Source organism: Panicum virgatum, chromosome 9K, assembly GCF_016808335.1.
Source record: "Panicum virgatum strain AP13 chromosome 9K, P.virgatum_v5, whole genome shotgun sequence".
Lineage (NCBI taxonomy): Eukaryota > Viridiplantae > Streptophyta > Magnoliopsida > Poales > Poaceae > Panicum > Panicum virgatum.
The window spans coordinates 57,181,365-57,204,378 of record NC_053144.1 but is presented as its reverse complement, the minus strand read 5'-3'; the positions used below and the strand labels follow the sequence as shown (position 1 = coordinate 57,204,378).

General features: G+C 46.4%; 5 protein-coding genes across 6 annotated transcripts; 4 read left to right on the top strand and 1 right to left on the bottom strand.

Moving 5' to 3' along the window:
• Positions 1-815: 815 nt before the first annotated feature.
• Positions 816-1,706, top strand: LOC120652621 (calvin cycle protein CP12-1, chloroplastic-like). Its single transcript, XM_039930492.1, has one exon. The coding sequence runs from the start codon at positions 880-882 to the stop codon at positions 1,270-1,272; it is 393 nt and encodes a 130-aa protein (XP_039786426.1). The 5' UTR covers positions 816-879; the 3' UTR covers positions 1,273-1,706.
• LOC120652620 (bifunctional TENA2 protein-like) lies at positions 1,426-3,967 on the bottom strand. Its single transcript, XM_039930491.1, has 3 exons — positions 3,713-3,967; positions 2,333-2,544; positions 1,426-2,250 (listed from the first exon to the last, which is right to left on the bottom strand). Exons 1-3 carry the CDS (start codon positions 3,854-3,856, stop codon positions 1,935-1,937), a joined length of 672 nt encoding a protein of 223 aa, XP_039786425.1. The 5' UTR covers positions 3,857-3,967; the 3' UTR covers positions 1,426-1,934.
• Positions 3,968-4,339: 372 nt separating this feature from the next.
• On the top strand, positions 4,340-7,509 carry LOC120652619. The gene is made up of 2 exons (XM_039930490.1): positions 4,340-4,696; positions 6,584-7,509. Exons 1-2 carry the CDS (start codon positions 4,624-4,626, stop codon positions 7,270-7,272), a joined length of 762 nt encoding a protein of 253 aa, XP_039786424.1. The 5' UTR covers positions 4,340-4,623; the 3' UTR covers positions 7,273-7,509.
• Positions 7,510-10,669: 3,160 nt separating this feature from the next.
• On the top strand, positions 10,670-18,622 carry LOC120652618 (probable glutamyl endopeptidase, chloroplastic). 2 transcript variants are annotated; one of them, XM_039930489.1, is made up of 15 exons: positions 10,670-11,038; positions 12,032-12,245; positions 12,370-12,480; positions 12,638-12,683; positions 12,770-12,879; positions 12,955-13,458; positions 14,785-14,913; positions 15,193-15,489; positions 15,597-16,055; positions 16,219-16,284; positions 16,399-16,459; positions 16,642-16,791; positions 16,868-17,005; positions 17,507-17,787; positions 18,266-18,622. In XM_039930489.1, coding segments are annotated over exons 1-15 (2,820 nt in total). In that variant the 5' UTR covers positions 10,670-10,785; the 3' UTR covers positions 18,267-18,622. The 2 variants fall into 2 exon arrangements, with proteins under 2 accessions (XP_039786423.1, XP_039786422.1); XM_039930488.1 differs by lacking the exon at positions 18,266-18,622 and adding an exon at positions 17,890-18,003 and having other exon boundaries at positions 10,751-11,038.
• A 1,541-nt stretch (positions 18,623-20,163) lies between these two features.
• LOC120652617 (nicotianamine synthase 2-like) lies at positions 20,164-22,369 on the top strand. The gene has a single exon (XM_039930487.1). The coding sequence runs from the start codon at positions 20,270-20,272 to the stop codon at positions 22,094-22,096; it is 1,827 nt and encodes a 608-aa protein (XP_039786421.1). The 5' UTR covers positions 20,164-20,269; the 3' UTR covers positions 22,097-22,369.
• Positions 22,370-23,014: the final 645 nt, after the last annotated feature.

Here is a 23,014-nt window from a genome sequence, read left to right as displayed (position 1 = left end):
GCCGGCCGCCGGCCGCTAGCTAGATTCCCCTGGTTTTAGCGTCTGCGTACGTGACGGCCGAGTTCGACAGGGCTCAGGGCTGGGAGAAGACGACGTGTTTGGCGAGTAATTGGAACTAACAGCTCAAATCTCTGGTTGCATTAATTGCTCCTCCCCATCAGCTGGTAACATAAAACGCGCAGGCCGCCCTGTTCGTCTCTCATCTAGACAAAACCTTGCACACCTGATATTTTACATGCAACTTTTAACTTTAGATCAAGTTATATATCTAGCTATTATCAGCGATAGGAGAAACCAGCATATCCATGTTAAAGGATGGCTTAGATGCCAGTGGGCGGATACAAGGCCTGGCATTGGAAACACCTTCAACCGTTTGTCACAGTTTTTTTTATATATATAAAAAATAAGACTTTTCACGTTGTATTTTTTGATTAATATGTCAAGATTATAAATGATTCAGGGCCAAACCAAATGTGTGCCAAATCTAGCCCAATTTAAACTCAAAATTATAAACTTAGAGCCGACATGAATATAATGTTGCTTAAAAAAATACCAGTAAGTGTATAAGGCGCCCACCAAATGTTATAACGAGGATGCATAACAAGATAGTACTATTTCCTTCATTGATTTCTCAACAACTAGTAACTTTACAATCGAAAACCACAGCCCTCAAATTAATAACCATCAAAGGTGGAAATAGAGAAAACTTAGCGAAAAAGAGCTTCTAGAATGAAAATCTGCCGTGGCTGATCTGTCACCACACAATTGGCGGCGAAGGGATAAGACGAGAAGCATCATAAAAAGGACACGAGCCCAACCCAACCAAAATCTTCCCTGCTTCACTCCATCGCCACTCCAAGAGCTCCCAATCGTCACGCCATGGCCAGCATGGTCACCACCATGGCTGCCATAGCAGCTTTCTCGGCCCCAAGAAGCCTCCAGCAGGCCCCGGCCCCGTTGCAGCTCCGCCCGAACGCCGTGTCGTTCGTCGCACACCCGGTTCGCGCGCACCGCCGGCTGGTGGCCGTGGCGGCCAGCTCGCCGGCCACGCCGCCGGACCTCGCCAACAAGGTGTCCGAGAGCATCAAGCAGGCGCAGGAGACGTGCGCGGACGACCCGGTGAGCGGCGAGTGCGTGGCGGCGTGGGACGAGGTGGAGGAGCTCAGCGCGGCCGCCAGCCACGCGCGGGACCGGCAGAAGGGCGCCGACCCGCTCGAGGAGTTCTGCAAGGACAACCCCGAGACCGACGAGTGCCGCATGTATGAGGACTGAGCCGCGCGAGGCTGCTCGTCGTGCCATCCGCCGTCGCCGTCAGCCTGTCACCTGATCTAGCTGGCTTAGCTAGAGTGGCATGACGGCAACATGCGTGAATGTATGATGGATCTGCTCCTTCGTCTCCTTGGGCGTTTGAGTTTGGTTTCTTAGTTTCATCTGGCTTGGTTTGCAATAAAGCGAGGTTTGTCTATTGGTTTGTTATTTACAAGAAATATTTAGGAGCTCCTACTGTAATCCCAAGGCAAAGATGTAACAATCATTAGGAATATGTTTGTTGGTGTGCTTCTGGAACATGATTTTACTAGGAGTATATCTGTATATGTGATACGCTGTGAAATATCGCAGATGTAACGTCTTGTTTATGCCACGAATTTAAGAGTCTTTGTCCAATTAATTAGTACACGAAGAAATTGCAATATATGTCTGGATAATACTGCAGTGTCAGAAGTTGTAATCTGTTGAGATTGGACACGGTATTTGGATATCAGATGGCAACATTATTTCAGTTCTTTATGTCCGAGCCCGAAGGGTAATGTACTTGTCAGGTGACAACGATACAGGAGTTATGTGAAACCAATCTACAGGTAAAAATACAGTACATGTTTCATGCTTGGGTCTGCGGCCGCAGCCATTTATTTCGTTCGAGTATACGTTGCCACTTAAGACTGAGAAGAGCTCATTTCCCAGAAACCAATTTCCAGCTCGAGTACCCTGACGAAGGCCTCTTCAGCGCTCTTGACAGCATCAGCTGGCGCGTTTGCCAAGCTGCGATCCGCGATTCTCTGCAGAGACTGGCAGTACTGTTTAAACTCAGCGCTGCCCCATCTCTGGCAGGTGCCCAGGAGCTCCGGTGGCGTCTTATTACCTTCTTCTATGCAGAAACCGAAGCTGTCCTGGTACACGGTTTCAATTATCCAGAAGGTAGTTACAGCAACAGCATAGATAACCTCTGGCTCTGTAAAGCTTCGAAGAAACCTGACAATAAGGTTAATGTCAGTTACAGTCTTCAGACATGCTATTGTGGGGAAAATCTTGCTAATGTTTGACAGAGATGAACCTGTGGTACTCCGTGTTAGATTTGAGCTGTGAAACACTAGCTAGATCAATACCCCATTTGGCAGCTTCATTCTTGAACCAAGAGAGCTCATCACTGAGAGAAGCTACTCCACCCAAGATAATTTCCATGTCTGAGCTTTCTTGTTTGCAACACTTGAGCAGTACACTAGCTACAAATGCGATAAATTCCCTCACAAACAGGTAGTCCTGGCTCTGAATATGGCAAACAAACAATGTTATTTTTTCCCCAGTGAGGACATAGATAGCTAAAATAGAGGGTTTCTGGAAGCAAACCACAGAAATAAAGTTAACCAACACAAATCTAATAATTATAAAACCACCCATAAACTCCATTACGGATGTATAAACTATCTGAATTTCACTTCAAACTATCAACCGCAAAAATACTTTGAACTGTTTTGAAAATTTAGTGTTACTGCTTCCTTCAGTATGCTAAATAAGCTCTTCAGTGTGTGTAAAGTACTCTGTTGCAGAATAAGTAACAGGAAGCATCATAGAACAAACCGTTTACAAGTGTTTTTTCCCCACTTTTGTATATGTATGTTATAGTGCTATACAATAAAACAAAAGCATAAGAATATGTGCCTACAGGGAGATCTATCTCAAGAAGAACCGAATCCAAATCATTAAAAGGAGAGCGATCTCTTGGGAGGGGATTTTAATAGCCACAATAGTGCCTAGAATAAGAACCCAAGATCATAACAAAGTACCCAACTTTCAATATAATACCACTCTACGGAACTAGGAGTTGAGTTGATTTTTGCACGATTTCCTGAATATGATCATTGATCACTGTACATTTTTCTTAATTGGATAATGTCAACAAAAAGCCAATTCTATCCAAAAGTTACTTCCGGAAATTGGAAGGAACAATTCAATGGTAACATTTAGTGCCGATTAGTCCTTTGCACTTCACACTCAAAGTATAAAGATCTATTGCCTTCAAGCTATCAGGTTCCATTTTTTTTAAAAAAAAAAACGGAAGCGGCAGTAGAGCTGCCTGTTATATTAAAAAGGAAGAGCAAAGATCAGATCCCATTTCAAATTCACAGTTCTTCTAAAGCCGTTTCTGACACAAATCCCCCATCATCACTTTAAATCAAATGCCCATCCCAACTGATCATCACTAAATTCTATAGCCTCTCACACTGGTTTTCGTTATCGCAGTAGCAACTCCAGACTCCGCTACACATACATGTTGCGCCAAGCTCCATGCCTTGAGCCCCCGAGCCACAAAAAAAAAGCTACTTGGCATGGTCCAAGGCAAGGCCACATCAATTTTCTCGCAGTTGGAGGCGTCACACAACAAGAACCTCACAAATTTAAACTGCATCAGCTGTGGGGACATTAAGGGACTTACCAGCCAGCGCTTGAAGGTGGACAGGTCGATGGTGCCGTCGCGGATGGAGACGGTGAACGGGTGCCGCGTGGCCCGCTCGTACATCTGCTGGTGCCTCTCGATCCATGCCGCCGTTGTGCCCGCCTCGACCCCGTCGCCGTCCATCGCCGCCGTCTGGATCGCGGTTGCTCCGCGACTCCAAAGTCCGCCGCTCGCCCGCTCCCGGTCCCTAGGGGTTGGACCCTCCCGCTTTGACCACAAGGAAAATTACCGCTGAGCCCCTAGAAATTTCCTCCCCCAACCGTCCTTCCCCAAAGCATCTGTGGGACCCCCACCGTCAAACACGCAAACCATCTCTCTCAACGTGATGCCCGACAGCCTCCGGCCGCTCCGCTGCGGCCTCGCCGCGTGCGGCGCGCTCCGCGCCGGTTCGCCGCCAGCCCGCGCTCTCCGTCGTCCTCGCCGTCCCAGCTCCGCCCGCCCGCTCGCGCGGCCGGCTCCACGTCTAGCTCGGCGGCGGCTCGCGCTCCCCCCGCTGCCTCGCAATGCGCGGCGGGCCCCAACTCCCCGCCGCCCGCCCGCCCGCCCGCCACCTCCAATCGCCGCTGGCGCGCGCCCATTTTACCTCTGACCAGAGCGTGGATGCTCGACAATATGATAGTATCTATATGTGGGCCCGCAGCTGCACCTCGTTAGCCGAGCGAATAAGCGACGGACTTTGGAGTCTTCGCTGGCAATAACACCGTGCTTAGGAAGGCAACGCGGATCAGCCTCTAACACGCGGCGGCAGCGAAGAGGACGCTGCGCCCATTCTCCTTCCTTGCTTTCTCTCTCTTTCCCTCTTCCTCCGCGGTGGTGAGAGAGAGCGGGAAATTGGTCCGTAGGCGGGGTGAGATCCTCACGGCGTTCGATCTGGACGGCGGCGGGCGAAGATGTTGGACATACAGAAGCGGCGCGTGCGGCTGATGCTCCTCATCATGGGCGTCCTCGTTCTCAGCATGACTGGTTAGTTTTCCGGTGGCAGAATCTTTTCTTTCATGTGCAATTTCACCGGCTAGTTTCCGAGGCAAAGATCTGTGGGCACTGGTTTCCGGTTAGCTTCGTCAATTGTTGTGAAGTAGTTGATTTTTTGGTGAGGAAACGCGAATTTACCTGATTTTAATTTTGAGCAGTGGCGCGTTTAGATTGGTCGATCTATAGTTTATACATTAGGGGTGGTAATTTCCGCTTTCACGGAGTAATTGTGCATTTATTTGGCTGAGATTGATGTGGATGGTTGAATTCTCCTTCCATTTTTTTCTAAGTTCTTCGTTGCCGTACTTGTGATTGTGGAACTGCAAAGTTGCAAAGAAAATCCGTGTAGAGTTATTGAAGTCATAAAATTGCCAGAAAGATCTGATTGAGTTTGCTCATAATGCATAACACAGTAGAAAGTGTTAAATTTGTCAGAATTAATAGCTCTTTACTACTACTGTTTATTGTATGTCAGCAGCTGAGTGTGGGTTGAATATTTGTTAGGTTGGGCTAATGTGTGATAATATGATGGCATTTTACATGTATGAGCCTAGCAATATGAGGAAATAGTCACTGCATATCCGAGCCTCAGAGATAGCATAACAATGTATCCTGGTCCTGGCGACAGTTATGTTGATTATTTTGAAGGTGTCAATGTGATGGTTTATTCTGGTTACAGAATTTACTTTTGTTGTTGTCTCGTCCTGCACAGACCAAGCTTATATGCATTGGTCATAGGCTCATAGCCACTTGGCCGAAGAACCATGCTCAGTTTCTGGGCCTCTCAGGAGCCTAGATGAATCCATTTACAGCTACAATTAAAAATTGGACACTGTTGGTGACTTCATTACCCCAAATGTTATAGGTGGATTTGGGATCTCTAAAGTCTCAACTACAACAAACATACTTGCCATCATATAAGTTTATAACAACAAATGATATAATTATTTATACATCTGATTTGCAAGGATAAAAAAGTAAAATTGGAACAATGGAAACTGTAGAAGTGCAGAAGTTGTAGCCATAGCTCTATGAAACACTCCACAAGCTCTGCTTTTGATTCAGACAAGCCAGGGCTTCGGAGTTCCATATATTCTACAAGGCAAAACCCAGAACTTCTACCTGTTCAAACAGGTTTTCAAGTGAATCAATAATAAGAGAACCAATGAGCTTTCAGTTTTACAGGTTTGCCTGATATCAGCTGCTTACTGAGCGGTGTGTGCTCATTGACTAGCATTAGCTAATGAACCCACAAGCACTCATTTTATAGCATATGCCAAACAAAGCAAACAGAAAGCCTTAGTATTGGTGGTAGCATGCCTACGCTTTCCTGAAGAACTAAGAGTGACAATCAGGGGTGGTATAGGGCCCAAGATTTTGAACTAGAAAATCTAACGGCCGGACCCTAAAAGAGCTGGGCTCTAATCTTATACAATTTTGAGCTAAAAAAATTTAAGGGTTTTGTTGGGCTGTGAAGAGGCCACTAGGGCCATGGCCTATTACCACCCCTAGTGACAATACATTGTGTTTTAACTGAGTCATTAATGACTGGTAATTGGCTCGATTGTAAATATTGGATATGACTGAGTGGTTAGTTGCACAAGTTTACCAATCTGTTTTATGTAATCTCAAGTTTCGCCACACTCCCATTACTGGTCCAACAGGTCAATTTAAAGATAATTCTTGCTAAGAAGTCAGATTGACATTCTGCAAGCAACACTCCCATGTTCCAATAGTCACAGTTGAATATGACAGTCCAATATTGCAAGCTATTGGTTCCTTTTTAATTCTCTAAACTTAACTTCCTACAGCTATTCATGGATTCAAATAAAAAAAGCAAAGTTATCTCCCAGAATGACATTCACTTCTTATTTACAGCTGAGAAGTTCAGGGAACTTGTTGGAAAGGAGGCTTCATCAAAGAGTGGTCAGTTCACATTCATGAACTGCTTTGACATGGGTTCTGGCAGCCTTGCATGCTCAGTGAAGGAGGGTGTCAAGTTGTATGTCAATAACCTTCGAACGGCACACCTGGAAAGGGTGCGGCAACATGCCCTGGAGAGAGCATTAGCCGATGCCATGACAGAAGGCCTAACACCTGCGGAAGCAGCCAAGCAAGCTCACAAGGTCAGTACAAAAGCAGCAAAAGTGGCTGCTCGTCAAGCCAATCGGATACTGGGGCCAATAATTTCTTCTGGTTGGGACTTCTTTGAAGCAATGTACTTTGGTGGAAGCATGACAGAAGGTTTTCTCCGGGGCAGTGGCACCTTGTTTGGAACTTATGCGGGTGGTTTCCACGGTGAGGAGAGGTTTGGAAAACTGGGATACCTCGTGGGAAGCCAACTAGGAAGCTGGGGTGGGGGAAGAATTGGACTGATGATTTATGATATCATAAGTGGCCTGAAACATATGCTTCAATCTATGCAATCTCAGAACGAATCATCATATGCTTCAGAAGATGGTTCAGAATACATAGATAGTTATACAAGCCGTGAAAGGGAGGAGTCAACTTACTATGAAACATTGGAGGAGAAACAGGAAGAATCAAAATGGTTCGGTTTGTTTTGAAACTGCAAATCGCAGTGCGCTGTGTTATACAGGAGCACGGAACACAATTAAATTGTTTTGTCATACTTGGCTGAATGTTTAGCATCATTTTGTACGGTTACAGAGTAGGTATAATTCTTCTTTGTAATTCGTGTTTTGGCTATTGTATATATAGAAACGTGTGCATGCAACTCTTGATATTTTGCAGAAGAGTAAAATGCAGTGGGGGTGTTTAAACTAGTTGACATGTTCTGTTCAGGTCCATGAATTTTGAAAATGCATTTTTAGATCCACGATCTATTCAAGTGACTATTCAAGTGTGTCACTTGAGGTCCAAAACACCTCTGATTAGTGTTGACTGCCTACGTGGACCGCCACGTCAGATCCAACGTGGCCACTGGCCGTCATGCGTGCCTCGCTGCCCTGCTGAGCCGCTCGCTGCTGCGTCGTCGTCCTGCTCAGCTCGCCTCTGGCGGACCCCAACTCCCCTCCCTCCTGCTCCGGCAGACCTCAGCTCCCCTCCCTCCTCTCCTCTCTCCCCATGCGGCGCGCACAGGAGAGCAGCGCACGGCGTGCGCGTGGGAGGTCCGCCGCCACCACGAGTTCCTTCCCCGATGCCGGCCACCATCAATTCATCCTCTCCGGTGAACCATTCTTCGATTCCTCGCACCCACAGCTCCTCCTCCCTCCCCTCTACCCATTTGAGCCCTTACCTGGCCCTTGGCCTCGTCGTGCAGAGCTTCCGGCGTTGAAGCTCCGCCTGCCGCCACCATCCTCCGTCGGGCCGCCTCCTCGCCGTCGTTACCCATCCTGCGCCCGGCCGGGGAGGCTCGCCACACCCCCCACACGGGCCATGCACGCGCCATCCCTGCCCCCGCTCGCCTCTCTTGCCGCCTCGCCGCTCGTTGACGGTAGGTCAAGGTGCCATGGCCACCGCGCACAGCAGCTCGCCGCCATGGCTCTGCGCATAGCAGGTCGCCGCCACCGCCGCTCGGCGCGACGCCACGGCCGCGCACAAAGAAGACAGAAAAGGGGGAGGAAGCTTCACGCGGTGCCGCCAAAGCTCTAGGAGCCGCTCGGGTCCGCGCCGAGCTGCGCGCTGCCCACGCCGGGGCTGGAGCTCGCCCACGGCCCCGACGATGCGGGCGGTGCAGGCCTGCGGCGCGCGCGGCGGAGGGAGCAGGGGATGGCGGTGCGGCCCCGTGGCGCGCGTGGTCGGAGGAGGGCGTGCCAGAGAAGGGAGGAGGACGAAGGCCGCTGCAGCTCGCCATCGCCGCCGCAGAGCTTGAGGGGCGCGGAGCCGAGGAGAGCTCGGCCGGGGCCCCTGCTCCTCCGATACGCCGCCGTCGGGGAGGGAGAAGGTGTGGGGAGGGAGGGGCCGGCGCCGTCAGGGGTGGAGCCCTGCTCCTCCGCCTCCGCAGGGCCCGCCTTGGGGGCCCCTGCTCCTCCGCGACCACCTGTGCTCTCCCGGTGCCGGCTTGGGCGAGCTCAGCCATGGCGCAGGCCGCCCGAAGCTCGAGCCCTTGCCGGCGCACTAAGGAGAGGGAGCGGCTGAGCTCGAGCTCTCCATCGTCATCGCGTGCTTTGCGGCCGCCCCTGCTCCGCCGCCTCCACGCCACACCGCACCGTGTGGCTCCTCCGCCTCCGCGCCGGCTGCCCCCGCCCTGGCCGCCCCGCCGCTCATCGCGCCACCTGCCCGCCCACCCCGCCTCGCGTTGACCCGGCCGGCGAGTCGGAGCATGAAGGGGAGAAGGGGGCGAGCCAGCGTGGCGGCCAACGGCCCCGTTGGATCGGATGTGGCGGTCCACGTAGGTAGTCAACGCTGGTCAGAGGTATTTTGGACCTCAAGTTACACACTTGAATAGTTCGTGGATCTAAAAATGCATTTTCGAAGTTCATGGACCTAAACAGAATATGTCAGCTAGTTTAAGGACCCCCATCGCATTTTACTCTTTGCAGAATGTGCCACAAGTAGCAAATTACAGCAATACTGAACCTCTTACTGGAAAGTTATGAGGAGTAATTCTAGTCTAGTGTTTGATTGGTGCTTTCGTCAGATTATGCTTTTTCCGCTACTGAAGGCTTCGTTCTGAAGGGTATGTTAACTGAAGTGTAGCTGTGCAGGCTCCAAACCGCCAAATTTAGAATACCTGATAGACTGATGATCAAAATTCAAGGCTTGTATGTATCATGTATGTAGCACCCGTGGTCTAATATTTTGCGGAAGGTTGTACACGTACACCTTCACCCTCGAGATCCTCTCGTTGCCGCGAGCAGGAATGGACACTGGGATTGGCAGAGCAGGTGGATTTGCAGCCAATCATTCGGCCGGTGCTCAGTGGTCATCACAAGGCACAGGCATCTGGCTAGCCGCTAGCTGAAATACAAACGGAGAGAGAGAGCCTCTCTCGCTCGCCATGTAAACGATATCGAACTAAAAAAATAAACAAAGTGAACTATCAAACTTTGTTTTTTCCTGACGTGAATTTTATTTTTTTTAAAAAAATAAACAAAGTGAACTATCAAACTTTATTTTTTAAAAGAATCATCAAACTTTATTTTTAAAAAATAAACAAAGTGAACTATCAAACTTTTTTCTGTCGTGAACTTTATTTTTTAAAAAACACACAAAGTGAACTATCAAACTTTGTTTTTTAGAAAATAAACAAAGTGAACTAGCAAACTTTGTTTTTTTAAAAAAATAAACAAAGAAGAATTATCAAACTTTGTTTGCAAGGGGGAGTGGCGACATGATGACTCAAGACGAAAAGTTTTGCCGCCGAGAAAGTGCCAAAGATACCAAAGTAAAAGGTACCAGTATCTACGAGCGAGAAAAATCAAATAAACAAAAATTATCTGTAGGTTGCTAAGGCGCGTAACGACAGATAAATTCAGTAAAACAAATGTTAGGTCTAGTTGAAATGCGAGATTTACTTCAGGCACGGCACTTTTTGGAAGAAATTTGTCTAAGGGTGTGTTTAGTTGATGAAAAAGTTTAAGTTTGGTACTGTAACACATTTGGTTATTACATGTCAAATAATATCTAATTATAGACTAATTAGGCTTAAAAGATTTATCTCGTGCTAATCAATTAAACTATGTAATTAGTTATTTTTTCAACTATATTTAGTGCTCCATACATGTGTCCAAAGATACGATGTGACGGGTATTGTAGATTTTTTTTGAACTAAACAGAGTCTAAATCCTGCGTTTTGCTCAGGTTGTGGTGGTGTAGTGTTTTGTTGGATGTGTTGTTTGCGTGGTTGTTTGTGTGATAGTGGTGTTCGTTTCGGCGCATTATGTACGAATAATTTTTTTATATAATGTGACAGTGCTTCTGTCTTTTATTTAAAAAAAGAAACAGAATGTTTTGTCGCAGAAAAGAGCAGAATATCTTTCATCCCATCTCCACTGCTGCAACACAAGGCAGCACAGCATCGACGACCCGTCTATTCTAATGCCACTATCCCCTGCGGCCCTGCTGGCCCTCCTGCTGGGTTCGTATACAAGACGGCAGCGAGACACCGATAAATCATGTCCTCCATCTCCATCCTGCACAGGGCCTGCCTCCGCCTCGCTCTGCTGCCGCTCCCACCTCTGCGTGCTCGCGCCACCGCGCTCCGCCCTCCCCCTCGGCGGCGTCATCTCCACCTGCCCAGCCGGAGCTCCATGAGCTCCGCCGCGTCCAGGCTGTCCCACATCGCCACCGCCACCGCCGATGGCGGCGCGGCCGGGGAGTCCAATGAGCCGCCGCCGGCCGGGTCCGCCGTGGCCCAGGAAGACGACGGTACGTGCCGCTCGCTTCGTCTATTCTGAACGATCGCTTCGTTGGGATTTCAGGGGCGAGATAAGAGCACCGGTCGACTTGTGCGTCTCGATCGGTCGTTCGGCTCGCGAGAAGATTTTAGTATATCTTCAGTTATGATTTGGATTGTTCGTGATCGGATGTACCATTAATCTATTTCGTAGATAGACTAGTATGGCTTGCTTGCTCTGGTGAAGATCACGTTATCTACTTCTTACCTTTCCCCCTCTTCGTACAACTATCCCAGGATTTTGGTCGATTTAAGTTGTAATTAGCTTAACTTAGTTTGCTTGATGTCTAAACAGTGTATCATTAGTTGCCAAGGAAAAATTCATAGCTTGGTTCTGTTCAAATTATCTAGACTAGAACACTCTTCAGTTCAACTTGCCTATAATCTGTTTACAATTCTGTCTCTGTAGTTGTTTTGTGAACCTACTTGAGTAGTGAACGTTGTCCCCAGGTTGTGTAAACTAATTTTGGATGCTGAAGCTTTTGATTGCTATAAATAATAATGGCTCTAGTACTTGGGAGTCAAACGGGGTCAGATATTTTCTTCTGGGACAGTAATGTAGACTATTTAAGGAGAGTGATTTATCATGATAATAAACAGCCTACTTAAATGAGACTATATATTATTGTCGTTCATACGTGGTTTATTTTTTGTGTGCTATGTGCAAGGTTTTAAAAAACGCTAGACGCTAGGTGAACGCTAGCCTATGGTTTAGAGTTTTTTGTGATTAAACGTAGATTAAATGTCTTTTGTGATTAAACGACACTGTGATTAAACGCAATGCTAGGCCAAAGTTCAGCGTTTAATCAAGATTAAACGTAGTTTTAAAACATTTTTTTAAAACAGGGGCTATGTGAGGATTATACTTATTGCTTGAGTGTATTTTATCTTGGATTCAACTCCATGAGAACCATAAGGTAGAGAAGAGAATGGTAGTGAACCTGTTGTATTTGTATACTATGCAGGCCTTTCAGGGGATATTGTCTACCGCCTTCCTCCGAAAGAAATACAGGACATTGTTGATGCACCACCACTTCCTGTCTTGTCATTTTCACCAAACAAAGACAAGATTCTGTTCCTGAAGCGTCGAGCACTGCCACCACTATCGGATCTTGCAAAGCCTGAGGAGAAGCTTGCTGGTCTAAGGATTGATGCCAATTCTAATACTAGGAGTAGAATGTAAGTACTTAAAGCTTTGATAAAATTTCAAGCGCTTTGCCCTATTTCCTTTCATTCATGACAAGTTTATTGCTGCATTTTTTTAACATTTCACTATTGTAAATCTAATATATCTAATTTGTAGGTCTTTCTACACTGGAATAAGTATCCATAAGCTGTTGGATGATGGGACTTTGGGCCCAGAGAAAGAGGTACATGGGTACACAGTAGGTGCAAGGATCAATTTTGTCACATGGTAATTATTCTATATTTTCAATTAAGTGACTTGGATAATTTCTCTTGCTAATTTTTTGCCTAGCGTTTTTGTTTACTTTTGACCATTTCACAAATAAATTCTGTTTCTATTTTGGATTGCACAAATCACTATTTTATGCACTGAACTATGTGACTAGGTCACAAGATGGCTGCCATATATCCTTCACTGTTCGAGTTGATGAGGTGATTGATTGACTTGGCTTTAAGACAGATATCAGACAAAGCTGATGTATTTTAATAGTTACTTATATGGACTGTTTTTCAAATAGGAGGACAACAAAAGCGGCAAGCTAAGGGTGTGGATTGCTGATGTTGAATCTGGAGAAGCAAGGCCACTTTTTAAATCGCCTGAGATCTACCTAAATGCTATTTTCGACAGGTGAAATGAATTTCTATTCCCAGTGTCTTTCTTCGTTGTTGCTTGTAACTAATGTTCTTTCTGCTATTGTTGCAGCTTTGTATGGGTTAATAATAGTACACTGCTAGTCTGCACTATTCCTGTGACACGTGGAGCTCCACCGCAGAAGCCATCAGTTCCGTCTGGTCCGAAAATCCAGTCTAATGAGACAAAGAATGTAGTCCAAGTGAGAACATTCCAAGATCTGCTGAAAGATGAATATGATGCTGATCTATTTGATTACTATGCAACCTCACAACTCGTGTTAGCCTCTTTGGATGGAACAGTGAAGCCAATTGGCCGTCCAGCAGTATATACATCCATTGACCCATCACCGGATGATAAATACCTAATGGTTTCTTCCATCCACCGCCCATATTCCTACATTGTACCTTGTGGGAGATTTCCAAAAAAAGTTGAATTGTGGACTGTAGATGGGAAGTTTATTAGGGAACTATGTGATCTGCCCCTGGCTGAGGACATTCCAATTACAATGAGCAGTGTGCGCAAGGGAAAGCGTTCAATCAATTGGAGGGCAGACAAACCTTCAACTCTGTATTGGTAGGTAGAACACCACTCTGAGCTAGCTTATTAAAATCTGCATTGATGTTTTTTTCATTTATTTACAGGTAAGTTTCTCCTATAATTTCATATTGAACCTTGCTACATTAGTCTGTACAAGTGATAACAGAATAATGGTTCAGTTGAGTTATGTATTAAGTTATTATTAAGTAATTGCATAGAAATTGGAAGTTGTCAGGCCACCAAGGTAATTAGATTCCAAGCTAGAATAGTAAAACTCTACAGAGCTGTGGTAATTAGTGTAAACTCACAATGCAAGTTGCATATTTGCTTACGGTCTCAATTTGATTTGATCTGTACTAAAATTTAATAGCACCCATCTATTCTAACTTATTCTGCTTAGCTTATCTTCCATAGGTCAATTCACATATACCAGTTTTATTTTTATTTATCCATATAGACATATATGAAAATCAATACTCATGAACATTTTTCCATATTAGATGTCTTCCATGTCCAATATATGGTTACATACTTATTTTGTGTCAAATAGTACAATACAAATATTTAGTAAACTCTACTGTTATATGATTTGGACTTTAAGTACCTCAAAGCCATTTAAGTTGATCAGATAATCTATGTTATTTTTGCTGTGTCCACAGGGCCTGACCTAGTGGCCGTCCAACAAGTGGGTAGGTTGCTAGGCTAGATGCATTAGCTAGGTGAAAAAACTAAATAGTTTCAAATATTAACCAGTACCATAGGACAGTAGGACACTTTTTTGTTGAAACATGGACACTCTCCAAAATTCAGAACCTTGCAAAATTGGGATTTTGTCTATGAGAAAGCACAACTTTCATGGCAGTGATAACTTGTCTTTTGTCCTTTTGTAATTATTTCTATATATATCGATGCGATTTTAATATGGTGTGAATTTTGTGGCATTGGTATATTTGCTTTAGATTAGGAACTCAGTTTTACTTTAAATTGATTTTTTAAAAAGAAACTTTAAATTGACTTCTCATTAGTACAAGTTTATATCATTACCAATCCAGTAAAATTACGCTTGCTCACATAGTCACATTAAAAGAGCATCAGCAGATATTTTATTTTCTTATCTCAGTTTGACTGGATGGTTACAGTCTGATGTTTTCTTGTTGAAGTATGATATGTGTAATTATCAGATCTCTTATGTACAATTTTATCTTAGGGTTTCATTTATATCATTTGGATGATCTGTGATATTCATGCACAGCATTTACTTGGAGAGTTATGCATGACTCAATTTGTCAAGAGGTGCTATACGCACGTGCATTAGTTTCTCCTTTTTTCTAGTTCGTTTTACTTTACTCTTATTTTGATCAGGGTGGAGACACAAGATGGTGGAGATGCAAAAGTAGAAGTTTCACCTCGTGACATAGTTTACATGGAACATGCTGAGCCCATAAATGGTGAACAGCCAGAGATCCTGCATAAACTTGACCTTCGATATGCGTACGTCCTTCAAACTATCCATTAGCCTGCTTTAGTTGGATCATTAATCTTTTCTTTGCTGCCTTTACTACAATATTTCTAACATGAAACTTTACATGAATAAATAGCTTTCAATCTAGAAAAGGAAAGGTGAAAGTTACAAATAATTCAAATGTTAGTGTAGTTGGTGCCCAGGCGAAAGCAAGACGGCATGTTTTTCACACTATCCTTTCATTACTTTTTCCTAGTAACTAACTCTTCCCTCTTGATGCCTCATGGATTTTCATTCTTATGTTACAGAGGCACCTCCTGGTGTGATGAATCTCTTGCTTTAGTGTATGAATCTTGGTATAAAACTCGGAAAACAAGAACATGGGTGCTCTCTCCTGATAAAAAAGATGTCAGCCCACGCATTTTGTTTGACCGGTCATCAGAAGATGTATACTCTGATCCTGGCTCCCCAATGATGAGAAGAACTGACATGGGAACATATGTCATTGCAAAGATCAAGAAGCAAGACGGAAGTACTTATGTCTTGTTGAATGGGATGGGTGCCACACCAGAAGGAAATGTTCCATTCCTTGATTTGTTTGATATGTATGTCTAGATCCATGACCAATATTATGTATTCCTACTATACAATCGTACAGACACAAGGCACATGTCACTTACGATTGCTTCTTCCTTTTATTCTTCTTTTGCAGAAATACTGGAAGCAAAGAGCGGATATGGGAGAGTGACAAGGAAAAATATTACGAATCTGTTGTTGCACTGATGTCAGACAGAACTGATGGGGAACTGTCCCTTGATCAGTTAAAGATACTTACATCAAAAGAATCAAAAACAGAGAACACACAGTATTACTTGCAGACTTGGCCAGAAAAGAAGCAAGTCAAGATCACAAATTTCCCGCACCCATATCCTCAGCTTGCTTCCTTGTTTAAGGAGATGATAAGATACCAGCGGAAGGATGGAGTCCAACTTACAGCAAACTTATATCTGCCCCCAGGTTATGATCCTTCAAAAGATGGACCTTTGCCATGTCTAGTTTGGTCCTACCCTGGTGAATTTAAAAGCAAAGATGCTGCTGGGCAAGTGCGTGGTTCCCCTAATGAATTTCCGGGGATTGGTGCTACATCTCCTCTTCTTTGGTTGGCTAGAGGGTATTTTTCTCTTCTTGCTATTAGTGACAATAGATTATGCATTCAGCATCAGTACACTTAAGTAGCCTTTCTAAATTTTTGGAGTCATTATTTTTTTTCAATCGATGTCTTGCAAATATGTTTCTTTCTGGTACATGCACACACTCAATACTATGGTCTGCAGGTTCGCTATTTTGTCGGGTCCGACAATCCCGATTATTGGTGAAGGTGAAGAAGAGGCCAATGACAGGTATATTTGCTACTTACATGGTCAATTCCATTTCCTTCTTCAGTACTAGATAATTTTGAACTATGTCACTGTAACATAATATATTTATTGTTTCAATACTGCAAACTAATGTAGGTATGTGGAACAACTAGTTGCTAGTGCAGAGGCTGCAGTTGAGGAAGTTGTTAAAAGAGGGGTAAGCCTTATCGATCTCTTTCTACATATAAATGATATTTTTTACAGAAGGAGTTTGTGGTCACAGGATCCACTGGCTAGTGATTTTTATGGTTCGCGCAAATATACTTCAAATATTCTTCTATCTGGTGCAATGCCTTCGAAGAGTTGACATGATATGTATATTTCTTTGCATTTCTTTAGGTGGCTCATCCTGATAAAATTGCTGTTGGTGGTCATTCATATGGTGCATTCATGACAGCTAATCTCTTAGCTCACGCATCTCATCTTTTTTGCTGCGGGATTGCTCGTTCTGGAGCTTACAACAGGACTCTAACTCCATTTGGTTTTCAGGTAAAAACAAATGCTGGATATTGCCAATATGTGGAATTGTTTATTGAATCTTCATTAACAGCATGTATTTTTACAGAACGAGGATAGGACACTCTGGGAAGCAACAAGCACCTATGTCGAGATGAGCCCTTTCATGTCAGCAAACAAAATCAAGAAACCAATCCTACTCATCCATGGAGAGCAGGACAACAATTCTGGGACGTTGACAATGCAGGTCAACTTTTCATTGTCCATCTGCTTGCTGCCTTGTATGATGTTTGAAGTTCTCTCACGCAGTTGTTTCTAATTCAAATTAAACATGTTGATCTTAGCAAACAGCAAGAATATTATTTTCCATGCATAAGTAGTTGAGTGACCAAAACCTGTATTAAAGGTAGGCTAATGTAAAAAGCAAACGTTGCCAAGTCCTAAAAAGTAAAAACTTCTTTTTATTGTTTTAATAGGTCACCAGTTCTCATTTGCATATGTGAAATTAGACCTGCTTGATTTCAGTGTCTTAACTAGTAAACTAAAATTTCTTCAAAAAACTTGTAAACTAAAATGCCACGATCACTTATGATTGTCTTGTGCATTTCTTTTTGAGAAAAATATCTTCTACGCTGCCATTATTTAATACTCTGTTTATCATTTTTACTGGTTTATGAATGTAGTTGTCCACAATTTTTAGGTAACAGTTGAGTGTTATCTAATTCTGTCTATCTATTTTATGTTACAGTCAGACCGATTTTTCAATGCCCTGAAAGGGCATGGTGCGCTGTCTCGTTTGGTGATACTTCCTTTTGAGAGCCATGGGTACTCTGCAAGGGAAAGTATTATGCACGTCCTCTGGGAGACTGATAGGTGGCTGCAGAACTACTGTGTAAACGGTGCTAGCAAGGCTGACTCAGATTCAGTGGCTGACAGCGAAAACAAAACACTGTCAGCCAGCGGTGGCAGTGCAGCTCTTGAAGATCCAAGTCCTCAGGGATCCTCATATCTTCCGCGATCGCTTCTGTGGTAAGTTTTCTTTGATTGTTGCTTTTCTTATGAAGTAAAAAAGGAAAAGAAAACTCCGTTGCTTGTGGTGTTTACTAATTGGCACCCGTGGTATTGTCTTAGGATTTATGATGCCCGCTGCAAAGCCCATTCTCACCATTCCTTAAACTGAAAAAAGATAATCCTTTTGTTTTTACTTATGCCAACACATGGAGCAAGGCGCCAGCTATTTTCTCATATAAGTATCACACTGTGCAAAATATTTTTCCATACATCTCACACAGGGCAAGTGCATTTAATCTTGCACAACAAATATTTTGGTTGACACGTTGTGCAAATTAAACGTTCGTACTGTCAAAGGATATTGAGGCAAATGGTTTCAATAAAGAAGCTTCTACTTTGTTCAAATATGCATACGTCTGTGTAAACTTGTATTTTTTGTTAAATATTTATCCTTAAGCGAGGAAGATGACAATGTAGCTATCTTTATTTTCTACAGATCAACTTTCCTCAGCTGGTGCACGAAACCTTTTCAGGGCAGCAGGCCCAAACAGAAAATAAAGCCACAATTGCGCTTGTGCCAGAACTGGTGCCCAGTGCCTTCTCTTCCAGTCGTGGCTTGATTGGCATTATATTTGATTGATTTCTGCAGAAGGTGATCATGTGACTAACGTGTATGGCCTACAAAGTGTAGGAAAGGCCTAATCATTGGTGGATATTGCACCTCGTTATATTCGAATCCATATTTATTCTATTGGTAGAGGCCAACGCCAAACTACGCCAATACAACTGTAATCATAACAGTTAATGACTCTGTACAGGAATGCAGTCTTTTAAGTTTTGACCCCGTATCGCACTCGGCGGAAATAAGATGAGTGATCAAATTTAGTGTTAAAAAAGTTAAACAATCTATAATTTGGAACGGAAGATGAGTACATGTAGCGGGAGATCAGGCGACCCTCCGTGGCTGAGGAAGGCGAGGCGCCAGCGGAGCCTGTTCACTTAGCGCGCCGGGGAGAAGCAAACGGCGAGAGAAAAGATGAGTGAGGTGGAAGATGATGGTTGGGTCGTCGTCCACCATTAGTAATTTTGATGTAGATGCGGCCCGATCTTCCAAGAGGTAAGGTAGATTCGATTGATGGAGTACGTGACGTTGGCGATCCGACTTCTAATCAGACACGAATTCGAAGTCTGCAACCGTTACACCACCGCTCCGCTGATTATCAACCAAGCACAACTTGATTGACCTCGCCGAGAAGTCTTTTCCTGCAAGTGAATCGAAGAACACAAGCAAGAAAGGATAAACACGCAATCTGAAATTGCAGATGTGTATGAAGCGAAAATCAAAGTAGGGTTCAAGAACTCGATTCCAAAGGACTAATCGACACAGTGGAGGAGATCAAGAACGGGGCCCTGGATCAATATATAAGGACTTGTCGCCACAGATACAACGATGCAATGTATGTTCCTCAAAGAAAAACTCTAAGACTAAACAAAACCCGAGTCTAAGCGGCGGCGGCTACTGAGTTTATAGAAGAACCAGGTGACCTAGGGTTGGAGCGACCAGAGGTGGGCGCCCTCAACTTGAGGTTAAGGCCCGACACGATACACGGGCCATTGGCCCAAAAGAGGTGGCGCAGTACCTTTCCAGATTCTGGACGTCGATTTGTTTCGTGAATTTCCGTTGACTCCGAACAGCTATGGACTTGAATCTGGTGGCATTGGAAAGGTTATGAAATTATCTTTCCAACCATATAAAGTTCTCCTCAAACGGACTCCGTATATGGTAGTGGTGTTGTTTTTGGTGCTAACTGTTTTTGGAATCCGAGAAGTAAACGAAGTCCAAATTATAGACGAGTCGGACTTCAACGTGTACGCATTCGATGGAGCAGTGTCCTCATCAAATCAGGCGTAGCTGGTGCTGTTTAACCACCATTGCTTAGTTAACATGATGTTTAACCGATGCGTGTTTTGCCTGGCTTTAACATGATGTTGATTCGGGAAGAAACAGACAGCGGGACGTCCGTCCACACTCACGTGGCGTGATGTGAGGTTTTCCTCCGGTACGTGCCAATCACAGCACAGGCATGAAACGGGCCATTGGCCGTGGAAGCGTGAAGCGCGCCATGCCTTGGAGCTTCGACTTTTCAACCTCTTGTGCATGTAATCGGATATTCGGATGGCTCATTGTCCTTTTGTTTTTCAAGTATACTAATCGACGGCCACACGCTTCGTCTACTATTTCTAAATTCTTAGCCAGCACGTCAGCCGGAGCTGCCATCACTTTGCATGCCGGATCAAGATCAACAGGACCAGGGATGCACTGACCAAACCGCCGGCGCCGTGTCGTCCTATATATATTCTCGGTGCCTGTTCCATTACTCAGCAAGGAGCTAGCACACGAGCAGTCGAGCACTCGCCGCCTTTGAGCACAAGACCCATCATCAGCTGCGGCCTCTCTGCGCTCAGCTTCCCTACTGCAATTCAAGCAACTGCTGCAGGCATGGAGGCCACCCAGAACGTGGAGGTCACTGCCCTGGTGCAGAAGATCACCGGCCTCCACGCCGCCATCTCCAAGCTGCCGTCGCTGAGCCCGTCCCCCGACGTCAACGCGCTCTTCACCGACCTCGTCATGGCCTGCGTCCCGCCGAGCCCCGTTGACGTGACCAAGCTCGATCCGGAGGCGCAGAGGATGCGCGAGGAGCTCATCCGCCTCTGCTCCGACGCCGAGGGCCACCTCGAGGCGCACTACTCCGACATGCTCGCCGCCTTCGACAACCCGCTCGACCACCTCGGCCGCTTCCCCTACTTCAGCAACTACATCAACCTGAGCAAGCTGGAGTACGACCTCCTGGTCCGCCACATCCCCGGCCTCGCGCCGTCCAGGGTCGCGTTCGTCGGGTCAGGCCCCTTGCCGTTCAGCTCGCTCGTGCTCGCGGCGCGCCACCTGCCCAACACGCACTTCGACAACTACGATCGGTGCGGCGCCGCCAACGACCGTGCGCGAAAGCTGGTCCGCGCGGACAAGGACCTGAGCGCGCGCATGTCCTTCCACACGGCCGACGTCTCCAACCTCACGGCCGAGCTCGGCAAGTACGACGTCGTGTTCCTGGCCGCGCTTGTCGGCATGGCGGCCGAGGACAAGGCCGACGTGGTTGCGCACCTTGGCAGGCACATGGCGGACGGAGCGGCCCTCGTCGTGCGGAGCGCGCACGGGGCTCGCGGGTTCCTGTACCCCATCGTCGATCCAGAGGACATCCGTCGCGGCGGATTCGATGTGCTGACCGTGTACCACCCGGAAGGTGAGGTGATCAACTCGGTGATCATCGCGCGCAAGGTCGACGCGCAAAAGAACGAGGAGGTTGCTGCTCTTGTCCAAAAGATCGCCGGCCTCCACGCCGCCATCTCCAAGTTGCCATCACTGAGCCCATCTTCCGACGTCGACAAGCTGTTCACCGACCTCGTCATGGCCTGCGTCCCACCGAGCCCGGTCGACGTGACCAAGCTGGCCCCGGACGCGCTGCGAATGCGGGAGGAGCTCATCCGCCTCTGCTCCGACGCCGAGGGCCACCTCGAGGCTCACTACTCCGACATGCTCGCCGCCTTCGACAACCCGCTCGACCACCTCAGCCGCTTCCCCTACTTTAGCAACTACATCAACCTGAGCAAGCTGGAGTACGAACTCCTGGTCCGCTACGTCCCGGGCCTCGAGCCTTCCCTCGTCGCCTTCGTCGGGTCAGGTCCCCTGCCCTTCAGCTCGCTCGTGCTCGCCGCGCGCCACCTGCCGAGCACGGTGTTCGACAACTACGACCGGTGCGCCGCCGCCAACGACCGCGCCCGGAAGCTAGTTCGCGCGGACGCGGACCTGCGCAAGCGGATGTCCTTCCACACAACCGATGTCGCCGACCTCACGGACGAGCTCCGCAAGTACGACGTGGTCTTCCTGGCTGCGCTTGTCGGCATGGCGGCCGAGGACAAGGCCAAGATCGTTGCTCACCTCGGCAGGCACATGGCCGACGGAGCGGCCCTCGTCGTGCGGAGCGCGCACGGGGCTCGCGGGTTCCTGTACCCCATCGTCGATCCCGAGGACATCCGTCGCGGTGGGTTCGATGTGCTGGCCGTGTACCACCCGGACGACGAGGTGATCAACTCCGTCATCGTCGCGCGCAAGGTCGACGACGCCGACGCGAACGGGCCTCAGAATGGACGGGCGCACGCTCGCGGCGCGGTGCCGATAGTGAGCCCGCCTTGCAAGTGCTGCAAGATGGAGGCGAGCGCGCTCCAAATGAGGGAGGAGATGGAGATGGCGGCAAAGGAGATGTCCGTTTGATGTGGCGCGACGAGGAGCTGCGCCTGGTAATAACAACTTGCTGTGTTTGATCACTTCATCAATTTCGTGTTATCGTGATAACGTTCGTGTGTACTTTTTTTTATGCCATCCGTTGCGTTAGTGTGCTTTGTTACCTATATATGTGATGTATGCCAATACTTGAGTTTCCGATGTGGAAGACATCGATGAGGATAAAATAATGTGCAAGGCAAGGAATACCACATGTGTTTGTAAGTGTGCCGTCAAAAAATAAAAAGGATTTCTCCCCTAACGGAAATAATTTGTTGGTGCAATTGTATTAATGCATCTACAGTATGTGAAAGTGATCGGGTGCTCTAGCCTAAGAGGGGGAGGGGGTGAATTAGGCTCTAATAAAAACTTAGACCTATGGCTCCAACTAGTTTGCACAAAGCTTAAACTAAAACAAGCTATCTAGATGTGCAACTAGGTTGTTTTAGTGTAAAACCCCTATCCCAAAAGAGTTTAGCAACCTATAGCATTTCCTATCAAGAAACTATTCTATGAAAGTAAAGGCATACAAATTACTAGAATGAAATGCGGAAGCTTAAAGAGCGGGATAGGAGATAGCAAACTCTTGACGCGGGTGTTTATCCCGTGGTTCGGTTAGCCACAAAGGCACACCTACATCCACGTTGTTGTAGCACTCACTAAGAGTATTGCTACTCGGCCACCAAGTCTCTTCCGTGAACACAATCACGGTCACCTTGGCCCCGGGTTCCACTAAGGAGCTTCTCCACAAAGGATGGGGGTCTCCACGTCCCCCGCACAAAGGTGTCGTCGCCGCTCCACACCAAGTCGGAGGGTCGATGACGTTGCCGGCGAGCTCCACGCTCCAAGGTGCCGGCGCACCAAGCTCTTGTTTTGGTTCACTAATGAACCACAGCACAAAGGCTCTAA

Bases quoted from the DNA above. Each gene is read 5' to 3' on its own strand.
- LOC120652619 (XM_039930490.1), top strand. From the start codon at position 4,624: ATGTTGGACATACAGAAGCGGCGCGTGCGGCTGATGCTCCTCATCATG. The intron at 4,697-6,583 runs GTTAGTTTTCCG...TCTTATTTACAG, and splicing joins CCTCGTTCTCAGCATGACTG to CTGAGAAGTTCAGGGAACTT.
- LOC120652618 (XM_039930488.1), top strand. From the start codon at position 10,786: ATGTCCTCCATCTCCATCCTGCACAGGGCCTGCCTCCGCCTCGCTCTG. The intron at 13,459-14,784 runs GTAGGTAGAACA...TATTTTGATCAG, and splicing joins AAACCTTCAACTCTGTATTG to GGTGGAGACACAAGATGGTG. The intron at 14,914-15,192 runs GTACGTCCTTCA...CTTATGTTACAG, and splicing joins AAACTTGACCTTCGATATGC to AGGCACCTCCTGGTGTGATG.
- LOC120652620 (XM_039930491.1), bottom strand. From the start codon at position 3,856: ATGGACGGCGACGGGGTCGAGGCGGGCACAACGGCGGCATGGATCGAG. The intron at 2,545-3,712 runs GTAAGTCCCTTA...TGCCATATTCAG, and splicing joins CCACCTTCAAGCGCTGGCTG to AGCCAGGACTACCTGTTTGT. The intron at 2,251-2,332 runs GTTCATCTCTGT...CCTTATTGTCAG, and splicing joins TCTAACACGGAGTACCACAG to GTTTCTTCGAAGCTTTACAG.
- LOC120652617 (XM_039930487.1), top strand. From the start codon at position 20,270: ATGGAGGCCACCCAGAACGTGGAGGTCACTGCCCTGGTGCAGAAGATC.
- LOC120652621 (XM_039930492.1), top strand. From the start codon at position 880: ATGGCCAGCATGGTCACCACCATGGCTGCCATAGCAGCTTTCTCGGCC.